The sequence below is a fragment of the Rhizopus delemar genome, genomic scaffold, assembly GCF_000149305.1.
Source record: "Rhizopus delemar RA 99-880 supercont3.1 genomic scaffold, whole genome shotgun sequence".
Classification (NCBI taxonomy): domain Eukaryota; kingdom Fungi; phylum Mucoromycota; class Mucoromycetes; order Mucorales; family Rhizopodaceae; genus Rhizopus; species Rhizopus delemar.
The window spans coordinates 2,560,964-2,578,279 of record NW_027137827.1 but is presented as its reverse complement, the minus strand read 5'-3'; the positions used below and the strand labels follow the sequence as shown (position 1 = coordinate 2,578,279).

Here is a 17,316-nt window from a genome sequence, read left to right as displayed (position 1 = left end):
GAATTCAGACTGGAAACACTTGTTCGTCTACTGTCACTCGTACTCCTCCGTCCTCTTGGTGATGAATCATTTGTGTTGGCGATCTGTGCTGCTAATGATTCGATATGGTAAGGTAACTTGGGTTCTGCTACTTCATATCTGTATCGCTGCACACATCGGTATATCTGTAAAGGATTTAATTTATCAAAGGTATACACAGTAGAGGTAAACGTCGCCACATCAGTCAATTGAGACAAGCACTGTAATAGTTGCAGCAATTGGATAAGAGGTTCAAAGGCATGATTCAAACTGGATGGCAACTTGTGATTTCTGACCCACTCCTCCACTGTAGAAAGGTTCAAACGTATTTGGAGTGCCTTTGAACGGCACAAATACCGCTTGTGAGATAAAATGCGATTGAACAGCTCACATGATAGGTAATAAAAAAATTGGGCCATGGCTTGAATGACAATAACTGGTAAAACATGATAGGATTGTAGTATGGATTGATAGTGTCCCAATAACTGCGTCACTGTCTGAGGACACATTTCATCTATTATCTCCAAGCTACCATTACTGTATCTTTGAAAGAAAAATCGTTGCCAATCATCTGAAAACTCGGTATGTTCTTGTATCGGATCATATTCCATCAAAGAAGCTTCCAATGTCTTTTCTAGCTTTTTCTGGCCATCTTTCACAAAAAGGATGTATGCTTCTGCAATTAATGTTGACAATGCTTCTTGAGCGTTCGATGTACAAATACATAATCCAGCATCTTTTTTTAAATAACCAACAAGTTGACAACAATTTGCTATCCAAAACGACAAGCAATATATCTCTCGATATGAACCCTAATAGAAAAAAAAAAAAAAAAAAAAAAAAAAAAACCTTTTAAATAGACATTCATAGGAGATGCGGAAAATTAAAGTTTACTTTGATCACTTTTGATAACCGAGTGATAACTGCATCTAATAGCTCATTTAATAATTCTCTATTAAAGCAGTAATATGCAAATCGAGCACACAAGAAGACAGTGTTTGCTGGTGCCCAAAGCTCACTGCTAAGTTTGTCTTGATATCTCAAAAGTTTGATATCATCTGTAGTTAAGTTAAAAATTTGGTCTACAATGAGCGAAACCTGATCATACGAGAATACAAACATTTGGTCTGGTAAGCAGTGATCCCAATCAAAGTTCACTGAACGTTTTATCCATCGTATTTGCCAGTCATCACTCTTTTCATCTTCAGTTCCCACCGCACCTGAACACGCTCGGTTGATTTCAAATGGTGCATATTGCTGTGTGTCGCATATGAATGAATCCTTTTGCTTTGATGGCTGATCAGAATTTAAAAAATATGTACAGCTGTTTATGGAATCCTGATCATAAGGGTCATGTTCTATTGAATTGAATTTATCAACTACTTCACAAACGTCACTCGCCTTTGGGTGGTTGCTTTGATTTTTCATTTTTATATGAGTTAGGATGAAGGATTTGATTGTTTCACAAATAGGGTATTCAACCATCGTTCTTCCACTTTTGGTGATTGTTATTTCAGCATTGTGTTTCAATAGCAGTTGCACAGACTCTGCTTGGTTTCCACTAGCACCCCACATCAGGGCTGTCCATCCTTCTAATCGAGGGAAAAAAAAGGTGTTAGCTTATTTTACTCACACCAAATGCCTATTTTGGTTACTTTTATCTTGCTGATTCACTAGAATGGAAGGTTGCTCTAACATGAGACGTAAACAGTCTATCTTTCCAAAATATGCTGCATACATAAGAGGTGTGATACCCAAATGCTCATTCTCAGTGCTGTTCAAATCCATGCCGAGTCGAATCATTCTTTTGAGCATCTCTGTCTTTCCTTTGCAAACCACGACAGCCAAGGATTTAGGAATAAAACAATGTGGGATATCTGTGATTTCCAGATCACCCAACAGTACTCGACTTAGCAAATCATTTGCATTTTTTTCACTTTGTCCGTCTTCTTCACTGTCCATGCTCTTACAAATGCTCTCATGACGACTTTGGGTTGTGGGAGGGGAGGGCAAGGGTGCCACAGTGTGACGTTGCTGTCTTTTTGGTGAACGGGGCACGGGCGAAAGTGCAGGTGGGGTCACTGGAACAGCCAGAGTTGAAGGTTTGGCTGAAGATAACTGAGAAAGCATACTTGAAAATTCTTGAAAACTATCTGCAATTTTTGATGTAAGCTCTGCATGACTCATGCTACTATTAAAAGATAAATAGTGATCATTCGCATTGCTTCTTTTCGTCATGGCATTCTGGTGTGTGTTAATGGACAATAGAGCGATTGGACGCTGTGAGGATGACATAGGTCTTCTTGACGCAATACTTGGTTTGTTTGATAGTTTCAATGATGCCATCCTGAAAGGAAGTTGATAATAGTAAATGAGTCTAAATAAAAAGAAAGTAAAAGGATGGGGAAAAAAGGAAAAAAAAAAGGAAAGTGAATGGAAACTGGTGAAATCAAGAGAATGAGGGAGGGTTAATTAACTTGTCTTTCCCTTTTAATGTTACACTCAATAGACTTTTGAGTCAAAAACAATCACAAAATGTTGAATTAAAAAGGTATGAATTGTTAAAAAATTCTAATTCCATTTTTTTTTTAAAAAAAAGGAGTCGTATGTGTCTTTTATAAAGGGGTAATTTAAATTGATATGTTATTAAGCTTGCATTTGTTTCGGATAGTCAAAATGATGATTGACAAGGCGCAGAGGCTTACCAAGTAACTGAAAGTATCACCAATGTACCCATATAAAGTAGCAACCCGCTTCTGAATAGGTAAATAAAATAAATAAGACTCTGCATTTAACGAGGCGACTCTTTGGCTGAAAACACCATTCATTGTAGACTCAAAGATACCCGAGAGACCTTGTGAAGCACATCTGAATAACGTAAAGCCATTTTCAACTGCTCTTATACTATTCGTTTGAGCATGATAAGTTCCAACAGGACCTAAAGATGGAGAGTAACGTTAATATTGAGTTCGCATCAAACAGTAACCAGAGTAATATACCCCATGTCCAACTGGATTGTAGCATAACATCAACATTAAGCTTACTTGCTTGACGGATAAAACTTGGAAAATTATAATCATAACATATTGCCGCCCCAATTCTACCAAAATCCTCCGTGTCCACAAATTGAATGATGGGTTCCCCAGGGGGTTGCGTTTCCTAATGAAATGTATAAGATTAAAATAAATTCAATAATGCAAATTCAAAAATCCAGAATAAAAAAAGAACTCACCACCATAGGAACTGGATGTGCCTTGTTATAATCAATAGCAACGTCCCCTTCTTTGGTGATTAAAACAAGCTTATTTTGCTCTACAGGCGCAAGAAGCCCATAAGTGATAGTAATATACACCTGATTTTCAATGGCAAATGTTTTTGCACGTTGTAGAAGCTGTGCTTCCTCTTCCTTATCCTTTGCTACTACTACCAATTCTGACCATAAAACCAATTTGGCACCTGCCTAAAAGAGAAACATGATATATGTCAATTGAGGTTCATTTTTTTGCTTTATAAGAAAAGGATAAAAGATGCTTACATTAATCAATTTGGTGGATTTATTAAACCAGAAGTCATAATCAGTAATGAGCTCAGGAAGTGCGGATCCACCACCTACAACACAGCCTACAGGTTGATTTTTGGGAATATATTTTGGATAGGTAACTTGATAAAAGGAGCCTGTACTAATATTGGTGCAAGCGCCACCATATGTGTAAATGATGGTCATGAGGGCCACATATAAAGTAACAGGGTGCTTCAAAAATGCCATGCAAGTCTTTTTATAAACATGCTGTCCCTCAATATCACCGTCTTCGGCTGCAGACTCTTCCAATAATGGTTGATGCTGATCCTTTTCTGAAGACGACAAGAGATAAATCGGATAGTTTGGAAGCTCTAATAAAGTCGTTGCAAACAAGGCAACAAAGAAGTCAAGGATAGGTCTACCAGCAAATGAGGTGGCCTGTGCGATCTCTGGCCAGTTGACTAAGGCTGTAGATAGTGTAAAGTAGTCTCCAAGTCCTCCAAAGCTCTGATAAAGAAACCATAAACTTGTCCATGCACAAGGGAAAAAAAAGACGCGAGTCCAAATGCAGCGAGTGTGTTTTACTAAATAGCTATCGCCAATAAAAGAAATAAGTGGTATCCAATTTATCAAAAATGATGCTACTACATGTTTCAGGATAGCAAAAAGATTAGTAATTAGATGATTAAGAAGAAAGAATATAAATTACAGATAATAAGAGAGGCCTTTGGGAACCCTGGACCATATTCAGGATCAGCAAAATTTCCAATAAAACACAAAGCAAAAGCCAGGCTGCTGACTATATAGACTATAATAATATGCGTATAGTGTTGGTATCTAAGATAACTCAAGACAAGAGGACAGTAAGTCCATATGAAAAAGTGGAATTGCTTGATATCCAAAACCAAAGAATCTAAAAAAAAAGTTATTCACTCGGGCAAAAATAAACCTATTTTATTTCCAGTTGCCTACATATTTAAAAAGAGTACAGGCAAAATCCAGTGCTCTTTCAATTCACGGTTTATTACGTCTTTCATCCGATTTGATTTTTTAGGGGAAAAAAAAAGAGATAAATTCTCACCATCTCATTTTTGAAACAAAAAAATGAACTGTGGGACCTTTGTGTTCAAACACAATTGGTTTTCATTGGCAAAAGGGTTGCATGATTTACCGTTTTTTAAGAAAAAGAAAGAAAAAAGATTTCTGTAGAAAAACAATAGTTTGTTATGATTCATTGTTGCTTTAAGAGTCAAAAATGCTTTATGTCTTTTATGCAGATAGCTTCAAGTGACCATCGAACCATGTAGCAAACTTTACAAAATGAGTATCAATTCCAGCTTCTTCAAGACGTTTGACTGATAAGTGGGAGTTATCGGGTCTCGAGACTAGGAACATGTTAAAAAAAAGCTATTAAAACATCAACTGTTTTACCTGATGCTGAAGGATCAACCGTATTTTGAGGAATAAGATGGTCCATAGGAACATTCAAAATGCTAGCAAATGTTTCTATTGAATGATGCATTGAATATATTTAATTTCACTATTAAAGCATCTGTACTTTACCACACATTTGATACTTTGTCATACTTTCTTTAGCAGAGAAATGGTAAATACCACGAATGTCTTGCTTATCATTAATCTTTTTGACTTTATAAATTCTCATTTAGTGTATGTCTATTTTGAATTACTTTTTCCTTTTTTTATTACCAGCTAGATCCTTAAGCACTCGAGCCACATCAGCCACTATTTCAATCATGAGCTACGGATATGCCTTTAATGAGTTATATTTACCATTCGTAGGATATCTTTGAGCTACATTATCAACCTTGGAAACTTTTTTAGACTACAATAAAGAAAGTTATTTTCAATTTCCTTTTTTCCTTTTTCTTTTCTTTACAAGAACGGTATCAATCAAAACATTCACTGCCGATTCACCATTGTATTCAGTAGCACCGTAACTAAGAAGAGTTCTTTGAGTTGCTAGTTATACGCTGTCATTAATTAAATACTTACAGAATGGGCACACGAAGGATAACTGCGTCAGGGTACACTTCTCTAATAACTTTTTCTCCATCCAATTTAGTCTGACCATAGAATTGAAGAGGATTGGGCTTATCATCAACTTCATAAGGAGGTGAGGTACCATCGAACACATAATCGGTGCTGATGTAAATAAGCATGACTCCTTTTGACTTACAGATGGTTGCCAAATTTCTTGGTGTTTCCACATTCAACTAAAAATGGTTTGCTAAGAACAAACGTATATTTAGACACTGTTAAACTCTATTTACACGTAATACTCCAGATTGGTCTTTCTCTGCGACATCAGGGCGACGTTCAGCAGCACAGTGAACAAGGACTGAAAAAGAAAAAAAGGTTAAATACTAGATATGCACTTCAGCTGTCATTGCCATTTTTACCATCAGGTTGTTGCTCATCAATAAAACTCTTCACAGCTTCAACTTCAGTAAGATTCAACTTTATTTAAACGGTTACTCAAATTGGAATACACATAGTGTGTGATATCGCTAATAAACAAAGCTTACCTTAACTAAGCTGCCACTTGCCCGTGAAAAAGCTGTGCCGACCACTGCGAAATAAAAAAAGGTTCACGTTAGCATAACGAATTCCAGTAATCGATGTTCTTGTTTTTTTATAACCTTCACAATTAGCATTTTCAAATGCTTTAACAACTTGTCTACCCAATAAACCGGATGCTCCTGTTACGACTGCTTTCATTTTAAGTTCTAAAATAATAGAAAAGAAAAGAAAAAAAAAAAGCCGGAACAGCTAGATTGTGTTACGGACTATTGAAAAGCGGAAGCGGTGAAAACAAATGGATCAAGTTTACTACTAAAAATTTTATCAATTCGCATAATAATACAGGTAAATTTTAGAAAACCAGTATACCATTTTCAGAAAGTAAAGTCGCATTTTTACAAACTTTATAATATAATATATACAAAAATTGACTAGTAAACGCGACATTTATTTCTAAAAATACTATGTCTTATTCGCAGTATAAGCATGTGACTTCAATTGCCTGATCGAGGATGCAATCGCCCTCTTTCTCGCATGAAAACTGACAAAATAACTCCGAAACAAGGCTTTAGAGAGGTCGTTTCCTCAGTTCTTTTCGCTCTTTTTCTTGTAGCTTTTCTACTTAAAACCTCATGGATAACATTAATAAGCTAGAGGCAGGATCTACTAGCCTAAAGAAAACAACTCTCAATGATTCTGTTGATAAGTATAGGGACTCTGATACAAGTGAAATTCCTCAAATCCAGATTGTTGACGAACATCAGAAATTCAGGTAGTTGTCTAATGAGTAAAGCGTATCATACACTAAATGAGCTATTTAGTGAACATCTTTCTGAGTATATGGAAAAGTGGGGTTTATCTGATGCAGGCTTCAAATACAATGTTGTAGCTGTGTTTGGATCTCAAAGCACTGGCAAAAGTGATGATTTCTCGAGTATTATAATTCCATTTTTATCCAACACATTAACATAGGCACTTTGCTGAATAAGCTATTTGATACAAACTTTGCAGAAATGAATGAAGATCAGCGTCAACAGACAACAAGGGGCATATGGCTTTCTCGTGGTCGAGGTATGCATGTGTTAGTAATGGACGTCGAGGGCACAGATGGTCGTGAGCATGGAGAAGATCAGGATTTTGAGCGCAAGTCTGCCTTATTTTCTATGGCGACGAGCGAGGTAATTATACTGAATTTGTGGGAGCATCAAGTAGGTCTCTATCAAGGTGCAAATATGGGACTTTTGAAGACGGTGTTTGAAGTCAACTTGCAATTGTTCCAAGATCAAAAAGGGTAAAATGACTATAGCAATTGATTTGCATTTCTGACAAAGAAAACCAAAAGCAAGGAAAAGACATTACTGTTAATTGTCATTCGGGATTTTATTGGCACAACCCCCTTGAGCAATCTGTCGGAAATACTGACAGCAGATCTTGAAAAGATTTGGGAAGATTTATTAAAGGTAAATAACAAACTTGTTGATAAGAAACAAGAAAAAGAACTCATATGTATACAGCCTAAAGGACTTGAATACTGCAAAATTACAGACTACTTTGATTTTATGTTTATTGGGTTACCTCATAAAATATTAATGCCTGAAAAATTTGAAGAAGAGGTAGTAAAGCTTCGAGAAAGGTAATTATACACAAAATTTATAGGTTCTCTTCTTTATCAAAGCTCTAGATTTAATAATCCCAATAACCCTAATTTCGTATTCCGTCCTGAGTATCACAAACGTATTCCTGCAGATGGTTATCAACTCTATGCTTCAAGTATATGGGATAAAATATTAGAAAACAAAGACCTCGATTTGCCTACGCAACAGGAATTACTAGCTCAATATAGGTGCGATGAGATAGCTAATGTAATTCTGTTTATTTAATATCAGTGGTTTGTGTATGAGCTGATATATCCTACTCAATTTTAATAGGATGTCTTTACAAAACTCCACGAAGCTATTGCACCATTCAAATCGTCTGTTCTTGAAAAAGGAGAAATATTAGAAGATTTGGGTGAAAAGATGAAGCGACTCCATCAAGAAACGCTCCAGTCTTTTGATAGACATGCTTCTCGTTACAGTCAAAACATTTACCACAAAAAACGAGCAGAGATGATGACTGAGTTGAATGCATATCTGAATGTTTATTTCGTAGGACAATTAAAAAACTTGCACAAAAAGGCAGTTTGGATATTTGAAAAGGGCCTTCAGGAGCAGTTGAAAAACACTGAGTATAAATTTGCTGAAATAGTCATGACAAGCTTAAAGGAAGCAAGCTCTTTTTTTGAGGATGGCGCAAAAGGTATATAAAAAAATCTACTTATCGCGAGAGCATAGGATTCTTTATTCATCTATATAGCTATGATGCTCGAGGGCACCGATTGGTCTTATGTTCAAGAAGAAGGGCTTTTAAAGGAAGAATTAGATGATATAGCATCGAAAGTTCGAGTAAAGGAATTCATAAAAATGAACAGATTATTAGAAAAGCGAGTAGAAGCTGAACTCGCTGATTTGGTTACACTGGAACTTAATAGGCCAGCTTCGAACATGTGGCATAAGATCATTGATGCTTACAAATCCACATTGGCAAATGCCGAGAAAGTGTTGGAAAAACAAGCGCAAAGTAAGTATAACAGTCGGTTCTTGACTGAGTGCTGATGCATTTAATACAGGTTTTAATTTATCAGCCACAGAAATAGAAGAATCAATTGCAGATTCAAGACGAAAAATATGGATTATATTAAAAAGAAAGATAGATGAAGAAATGGTTGATAACCTTCTTCTCCTGAAACTACGCAACAGGTAAAAAGAACTGAGAAACAAAAAAATATACAAAGTACTAAACATATTTCATTTTAGATTCGAAGAAAAGTTTCGATATGATAACAACGGGCTTCCGAAAGTATGGAAACCTCTGGACAATATTGATGCTTATTTTAAAAAAGCTAGAGATGAGGTAGAAAAAAAAAGAGGTGTAATGATTCAAAGCCAATAGTGTAAAATGGTTCAATAGACGTTATCTTTGATTAAACTCTTTTCAAAAATCGACTTGAATTCAACCGAAATTTATATTGAACCAACAGACGATTTTGACTTTGAGCAATCGCTTGTTGTACTTAGTGAAGGAAAACAAGTTGATATATCAAATCGTTTCAAGCAAGAATCAGATGCATTTTATTTGGAAGCTAAACGGTCTGTAGTTACTACTACCACAGAATTACCCACCTGGGCAATTGTAGCAATAATATTCTTGGGTTGGAATGAGTTTATGGTTATTCTTAAAAACCCTTACTATCTTGCTCTATGTATTGTATGTATAGTAATCTGCTATATCATTCGTGCTTTAGACATGTGGTCACCACTTGAAAGAATTTTATCAACAGTATTCAGAGAAACAAGTAATATGGCAAGGAATAAAATCTTCGATACAACATATACTTGAATCGGAAGCAAATTTAAATTAGTGACCAAAAAAATTTTTTTTTCTTTTTCATTTTATAAATTAATAAAAATGGTGATGATATGGTTTTGCCTCAGGTCATTGACACATAGTGCCATACCTTAAGCTTAGGAATATATCATCCAGGTTATTCGAAATTATGAGCAAACCTTCACCGAGATCCCACCCCGAAAGGTGTTCACTCAAGGTTCCAGCTACTCATAACCATACTCGAATAATCTCCTATTCTTACTTGAGTTACTTAAGGATATGCGCAGACTAATTATGAGCCTTGGAGACTCCTACGCCCTAGTATAGTAACATTTTGTATTTTTCAGAGAAAAATGCAAGTGTAAAGAAAAAAAAAAAAAGTAAACCAGATATGGGTGCTCTTTTATAGACAAATCCAATATAAAACTCCGTAGCTTCGGGAATACTCTATTAACTGTCACAAAGTATCTCGAAAAAATTTTTTCATTCAACCAATGTAAAGACGTTATTTTAGGTTGACATAAAGAAAGCAGAGATTCAATAACATAGTCGGGAAATAGCTAGAATTCTCGTAAGGAAATATGCCAAACTCTCAAGATAATATGAAGTTGCTAAGCCACAATTAAATGAATTATTTTCAAATAGAAAATATCTGCAAAATGATTTGTATAACTATGACTTGTAGTCACTTGTGATCCTTTCTACTTTGTAAAAATCTAGAGGAATCATTTTGTGTATCTATCTTCTTTGCGAAGTATTAGTGATTAATGACTTTTCTATCAAATTTAATCCATCTGGTTGAGATTCTTCCTGTTACTCGTTTCTTTTTTAGAAAATTTGATCCCAATCAGATGAGGGAATATAATGTGATACAATGATCGAAAAAAAGAATATAAACATTTTGAAAGATCGATGGGACAAATTGAACTGAAATTGCAACATGCTTCCTATTCCAGACCGCAAAGCTGTTTGTAAACACATATTGACAAAACACAATATATGTCATGTGCATTAAATTATGGTACGCCAGGTTGGTTTAAACTTTCAATTTAAATACAGTATTTTGACTTGAAAACGATACGGATTACATTTTTTATCAGACGATCTGGGATTAAGCGATAAATTGATCGAGTGTTGTAGTAAGGGTTTTCTTCTCTTGAAACGACTTGAGATTTTTATAAAATGTTTCGAGCTTAAATCCAAATCATAATGGACTTCCATTCATTACAATCCAGCAACATAACTTCGACTAGTATTAGAGCAGAATATTGAATTAACTACTTGAGTAAATTTATTATTACAGAAAATGCACTTAAATCTGTTTAGATTTGTTTAGAAACATTCATACTGTGAGTTATTTTCGGATACGACAGATGGATGTTGGGACATAATTATCCAATAGGTCATTTTGAAAAGTTTCTTGATTTGGAGACTACCTCTCAGTTCAGGCAAACCAAAATGCAACCCCAAGTACTGAAATAAATTTGATTGCAATTATGAATCAAAAAGAAAGAAAGAATACATAATCCTGATCAAGTTGAGCACTTTATTCGTCTTTTGCAGAAAGAAGAGCTTTCAGTTTCAAAAAGTGTAGAACAATGTGAAGTTTTACGTAGTTCTACTTATATTTTGTTATGGAGTACAATGCAAACGATGGAACAGTGCTGCTTAGTAAATGTACCTAACAGAGTTCCTTCCGCTTCTAAAATCTGTTGTCAAGCAATTAGTACTGTATTATTTCTAAAGCTTTTTCCATACGAGAAATAAGTAATTGTTTTTACCGTCCTCAAGGACGACTTATGCGTGAACGCCACACTTTTTCAATAGCTGCAAAGAAATCCGTGCTTCTCATATGTCTACTGATTACATGCTACCTACGATCTTCACAGCGATTACAGCTATGCCTTCGCTACATATTGAACATCATTCACATACTCATGCTTTCAGGCACTTTATCTCCAAGCTCTTTATCATTGCAAATTACCATGTTTTACATGATATACATCACCGCTCTAAAAATTTTCATTGCATATTTTAAAATACATAGTTACTTCAGGCGCCTTATTATCTTAATTTTTGTTAAACTGTGTAACTAATGAGTTGATAGAAGAAGCGGATATAGTCCTTAGTTGTGCAATCTTCTCGGAATTTTTATTTCACCCTCAAATGCGCTTTGAAGTTGCTGCTTTTTCCTCAGTTACGTTTAAGCTAGACATCCTATTTACTTGCTTAAATGAGCATGCGGCGCTTCAAGATACCATAATTGCCCAAGTCAGATCAAATGAGATGTGAAAGAAGCTAAAAAATCCCTTATGGGAGCAAGGGCAAAAAAAGAAAAGGACAGAGGGTAGTAAGAAGTAACTTGTGAATAAATCACTGTTTGGAAATGGATTACAAGAAAGGAGGCCATATTATAAAACAAAAGTTGAGTTCAAGTCTTTTTGACTGGAAAGAGCTCATTGAGTACAACGGTAGCCAGAATGTCTTTGTTAACGAAAAAGTATCCACAACACCAGACCTAAGCATGATTACTGTAAAGCAATTACAAGCAGAACTTGCTGCAGCCAAGGCTGAAATCAATCGACTACAGCAACAAAACGCCTCCCTTCTTGAGCGGTTAGCTCAGGATCCACCTACCATTGTACCTACGTGCGTCTCTACTGCTGCCGTTTCCTGTTCACCTGCTTCCCATTCGTCATTACAACTTAAACTATCTACCAAACGTCCCCATCTCCAGAGCTTGAACCTCATCTCCACCAAAAAGCTTCCAAATCTAAATATGCTCCACCGCTTCCTAGCCAAACGGCTGTCGCTCACACTTTCGGTTCCCCTTCCACCAATCAAGGGTTTAAATACCTTTATCTCTCTATACAACCTCGCCTTTCCATTCGCCAAATATGTTCTTTACTTCGACGATTGCATATCAACAGCAACCGTGTCCTGGGCATTCACTATCCCGACCGTTATCTCGTTGGCCTCCTCATCCATAACAACTATGAAGCTGAAGTCCGCTCCCAATTGGAAAAATTCGAAATTCCCTTACACAACAATTACGATTCTTTGGATCCAAACAACCTTCGAGACCCTTACTATGACGACTTCGATCAAGATGAAAAGGAGTGTGCCGCATGGAGCGTCTTCGCTTAACGTGTAATTCGTGCTATCCATCGCCTCAAAGGCCCTGTTCAGCGCGCTGTTTTCCGCTTTTCCAAATAAGGCAAAAATTATAGAAAGTGATGGAAAGCGGGAAGAAGTTCTCTTTTCCTCAGTTATGCAAATTTTACCTTTATTTTGTTTTTTGCTTAGATTTAGACAGCATTACCCGAAGATGAAAACAATAAAGGTGAGTATCAAGCGCAGATATAATATATTTTCCTATTGTATCTTAAAATACAGTCAGGAAAATATAGACTGATAGAGTTCGCGAAATTCAGAAATACAATGGAGAAGGAAGAGTTCACGAATTTTAGAAACAATGGTAACTTTGATAAGCATCTCCATGGTATATACGTATATTTAACAATGTCTAAAATACAACCCATATTTTGCTCTTGTTATATTTTTTGCTTGTCTATATATTTCTCCAATCTATCCTAATAAAGTCTGTACTGTTATTGCAGGAACTGAACATAGCGTATAGAAAATGTATTTCTTCATTCCAAACTCTTTGTTTGTTGCTTAAGATAACTACCAAGTATTTTTATTCCACTTTATACAACACAGAAGTATTGGCTTTTATTATCATGCTGATTTTTTTTCTCTCAAAAATCAACTTGCTTTTTACCTTTGTTCAAGTTTCAAGCGTGCTTATTAGCAATACTGCTTTTTTGTTACTACTGTAATATGAACAAAATTAAAAGGATATCCTATCATGTCCTTATATAATATGTATGATTACATACTAACTTCAGTATTCGTTCCACGAAATAAAAATGATAGAGCATGAAAGCTAATACCGAAAGTTATAATTCTACTTTTTTTTTTTGGTTAACTTTTTTCATCTTGTCATATTTTACACATTAAGAAATACAAAAATGTCAGAAAATTTAAGGATAGAAGTTAATCAGTCTCCATATACTAATATATCTCTAAAACCTAGTTACAGGCACAATCCTTTTTCTTCAACACTTAAACCAAATTAGCTTTTAAAAGCATATTTGTATTACTCGAAAAATGAGATACATCGTTCTTGTATGGAAGAGATTAATTAATAGATTCAGCTACATTGTTTGTTTCGGCATAGTTACCCCAAACCCTTATAGTGGCGCTTGATTCAAGTACTAGCAAAACTCAATTAGATAAGGTGATTTGCTCTAGAGTAATGGTTCGTCTGCCGCTTTTTTAGTATTCGTCACTTTGTGTTTTAATAAATACCATCTTTCAGAATAAAATGGAGGGGCATTCCTTAAAGGAGCTCAGAAGGAACTTAAAGGGTTCATGCTTAAAAGGAACTCAAGCGAGGTTAGCCAATTAGGATTTGTGCTAAGAAGGTGATCAAGGAAGTTTAGTTACTCATAGAAGGAGCCTATAAGTTGTCAAAGGATGTGAACAAAATAAAAAGAGTTAGCTAATTTTTTGGATGTCACTGATTTTTTTAAATTGCCATCATCATAACTTTAGAGTATGTACATACAATGTATCAAAAGAGATCAGAAAAGGCTCGCAACTGAGGAACCATAAAAATAGTTACCACCGCTCCGATTTAAAAATGCAATACAAATGTGATAAAGGGCTGCTTTTTATATGAATAATGATAAGAGCAACAATCGTCTTTTTGTCTTGAAATGTGGCAGAGACGATAGAGAATTTACAGCATATTAAAAATCATTATAGTAAAAATAAAACCGACACATTTGGTGGCTTTATTAAATAACTATATAGTGTTGGTGTTTTTTAATTTATTATGAGATTTATGCAACAAAGAACTATAAATCACATTTCTTTTTATAAACTATACTTCGCAAGATGGTCATTTTAAACAAGAGTACTATTGAAACAGTTTTAAGCAGAAAAAAAACATTACTATGGTATTCGCATCTTTAGCGTTTATTATATATTGCATTCTAGCCAGCATACTATTAGCATATTGACAATAAATATGCTTATAAAATGTTTCCCAGACCTTTTTTCTTTTTCTCATTATTCATAAATGCTCCTTGCCCTTAGTTCATATAGAGTTAATTTCAACTTCATTTGCTCGGTTGGGATCAAATCTGGCAATTGAGAGGGACAGGACAGCACTGAATACTTTGCTTCCTCTTTGTGATAAATTATTACTACTTAAATGAAATCGGATAATCTATTAACATCAATGCAAATGCAAAGAACGATCTGCAAGCCAGACTTTTGCCAATCACTCATTATGGTCATTACTCTTGTCAGATGTCTAATCGAAAAATAAAATGGAGCTAGGTTCAGTCAGCTCTCAGATAGTAAATAGAATATTTGGAATATTCTTCCCAATTACGATTTACATGCAGCCAATTCTTTGTGGGCTCTTCCATCATAAATAACAAAAAAATAAGTGATTGTGAACCTCATAAACTGTAGGTTACTGTGAATCAATGGATGCCTATAGGGAACCTTGTGCTAACAGAAAAGGTTCTTCATCACTTTCAAATTTACCAATTACGAGTACTAATACTGATACGTCTCTGCAACGTATGAGTCACCATATTGAATGAATAGAAAAGGGGAAAAGTTGGTAGTATATATAAAAACGATCAGTTGATTAACTACATTAAGTCTGCGACTTTATGCCAACCATCCAGCCAGAGTTTGGGTTACAAAAAATTCTGACTTGGATTATATTGGTGCTTTGTTTGCGATGCTTTTTGATATTAATACAATTGAAAAAAAGATATTCTGACCAAATATCAATACACCAGTAAGGTCAGCTGTGCTAACTTGATACAAACTCTCCATAAAATACGCTTCAAGTTCCAATATTCCTCAACGCACATTGTATGCCGAGCATTAGCTGTATTTGTGAATACTTGTCGCTCAAAGTCATACAACATATTTACCTTTGCTAATCTGGACATTGGAAATGTTAGCTTCTCCTACAAAGTCAGTTCCTCAACTCTTTCTTCACGCTAATCCACTAATAATTTCAAGCAACAACACTGTGTTGCAAAAATATTAGTAGGTGGCCTTCATGGAAAATGCAATGATAGCCGAATAAAAGTGTTACCAAAGTCGGCCTTAGAATTATATAATAATGAAAGTATCATTGTGATCTTGAATAATAATTTGTTGAATTAAAGACTGAAAGCCATTACAACCATGCCTCTATCGATGAGTGTGTTTCAGAAACTACACAATTAAGCTTTCTCGATGACTTGTGATGCGATATCATTATCACCTTATTTCTGTACTCTTTCTCTTTATTATTATTATTAGAAGAAATACTTTATCTACTTGCTTTATATACACTATGCTGCAAGCAACTATACTTTCCTGATTCATGATTTCCGATTTAGATAAAATAAAAAACGGCAAAAGGTTGCTTAAATTTCCTTATACCAAATGTATTTTCCTTTCCTTCACATTTCGCTTAACACTTCTTTATGTTCCGCTTTAAATTGCATAAAATGAGTAACATGGCCTATTCGCATTGTTAATGCAGCTCTCGTCTTGTATTTTCAAAATTAGATCCAGTCTGCCCTCTTTACTTTGCATTATGTATGAAGTTAATACCTTTATATCTAAATCTTTTATAGCTATTGTATATACTATTATTTAATGAATCATGTAACAACTTTCTTCAAAGTAGACAAGGTCTTGTGAAACGTATGCTTTGTTAATCATCTTGTCATTACTATATTAATTCCTTCCTCAGCCCTTCATTTTATGAAAGAAAAAAACAAAAAAGGGTGGAGGAAAGAGCATTTTCATCTTTGTTTTTTAAAAATAACATGACCTTCAGTTTACTTCATTTTTTATTCTGCTTTTTGTGAAGTTTCAAAAAAAGGGAAAACTAAAATATGATTAAACTAATCAAGATGTGGTTGAAGAGGGCTTTTATTATGTTTTGAAAAGGTAATTTGATTGCATTTTTTCTTGTTTCTTTTTTTTTTACAGGAGAATCTATCATTCTTTTGAAACAATTGAAAATACGTTTTTTTATATAGGTTGTTTATTTAGTAATTTGCCTAGTAGGTGATGGTGTGCATGAATTTTTTGTGCCAAAAGAAATGCATGTGCATTCTTGTACGAGTAAACCACATGTTGCTATCGTTTTTACAACTGGATCGGATGTATTTATATATTCTAATTAAAAATAAACCTTTTTTTTTATTTATTTATCACTCTATTTAATCAAATTTGTAACAGATAGTGTATAATCAATAAACACGTTGGGAACCGTTTCTTTTCTTAAAGTCCGTATGACCAAATTTGAAGCAAACATAATACTCTCCCACAGCAACAGAATATTAATTTTTGCCGTGATTAACAAATACTAGTACTATCACTGTTAGTACCGCGTTTTTTTTTAATAAAAATACATTCTTCTCTAGGATCACCTTATTGTATTTGATGGCTGTGTAACGGTATCCCTGAACTTCAACCGTCTAAATTTTTCAGACAATCAGGAACAATGTCGTTTTTTGTTATTAGTATGCAATCATCCCACTTTTTTTCTTTTTTCTCACAAGAATTATAAACAAAGGCATTTGGGACAGTTCTTTTGGATCGAGGCCTTGTTATTCAGAGTGTAAAAAGAAAAGGCTTAAATGTCTTAAAGTGGTTGCATTATTTGGTAAAACTAAAGCAGCCTATCTTCATATTCCTGTTTTGTTTGTGAGAAT

The 17,316-nt window shown here is 34.8% G+C and overlaps 5 protein-coding genes across 5 annotated transcripts; 2 read left to right on the top strand and 3 right to left on the bottom strand.

The window, feature by feature from the left end:
• Positions 1-1,647: 1,647 nt before the first annotated feature.
• Positions 1,648-2,205, bottom strand: RO3G_01018 (uncharacterized protein; the record flags this gene model as incomplete). The annotated part of the gene is made up of 1 exon (XM_067655609.1): positions 1,648-2,205. The coding sequence occupies one exon, from the start codon at positions 2,203-2,205 to the stop codon at positions 1,648-1,650; it is 558 nt and encodes a 185-aa protein (XP_067511710.1).
• Positions 2,206-2,648: 443 nt separating this feature from the next.
• Positions 2,649-4,188, bottom strand: RO3G_01017 (uncharacterized protein; the record flags this gene model as incomplete). Its single annotated transcript, XM_067655608.1, has 5 exons — positions 2,649-2,956; positions 3,063-3,177; positions 3,251-3,478; positions 3,554-4,130; positions 4,184-4,188. 5 exons carry the CDS (start codon positions 4,186-4,188, stop codon positions 2,649-2,651), a joined length of 1,233 nt encoding a protein of 410 aa, XP_067511709.1.
• Positions 4,189-4,807: 619 nt separating this feature from the next.
• On the bottom strand, positions 4,808-6,277 carry RO3G_01016 (uncharacterized protein; the record flags this gene model as incomplete). Its single annotated transcript, XM_067655607.1, has 11 exons — positions 4,808-4,923; positions 4,970-5,044; positions 5,102-5,185; positions 5,246-5,281; positions 5,330-5,381; positions 5,436-5,496; positions 5,552-5,772; positions 5,830-5,897; positions 5,959-6,016; positions 6,085-6,128; positions 6,241-6,277. The coding sequence occupies 11 exons, from the start codon at positions 6,275-6,277 to the stop codon at positions 4,808-4,810; spliced, it is 852 nt and encodes a 283-aa protein (XP_067511708.1).
• Positions 6,278-7,167: 890 nt separating this feature from the next.
• RO3G_01015 (uncharacterized protein) lies at positions 7,168-9,070 on the top strand (the record flags this gene model as incomplete). The annotated part of the gene is made up of 8 exons (XM_067655606.1): positions 7,168-7,257; positions 7,411-7,539; positions 7,594-7,712; positions 7,755-7,941; positions 8,008-8,377; positions 8,435-8,698; positions 8,748-8,877; positions 8,935-9,070. 8 exons carry the CDS (start codon positions 7,168-7,170, stop codon positions 9,068-9,070), a joined length of 1,425 nt encoding a protein of 474 aa, XP_067511707.1.
• Positions 9,071-11,891: 2,821 nt separating this feature from the next.
• Positions 11,892-12,659, top strand: RO3G_01014 (uncharacterized protein; the record flags this gene model as incomplete). Its single annotated transcript, XM_067655605.1, has 1 exon — positions 11,892-12,659. The coding sequence occupies one exon, from the start codon at positions 11,892-11,894 to the stop codon at positions 12,657-12,659; it is 768 nt and encodes a 255-aa protein (XP_067511706.1).
• Positions 12,660-17,316: the final 4,657 nt, after the last annotated feature.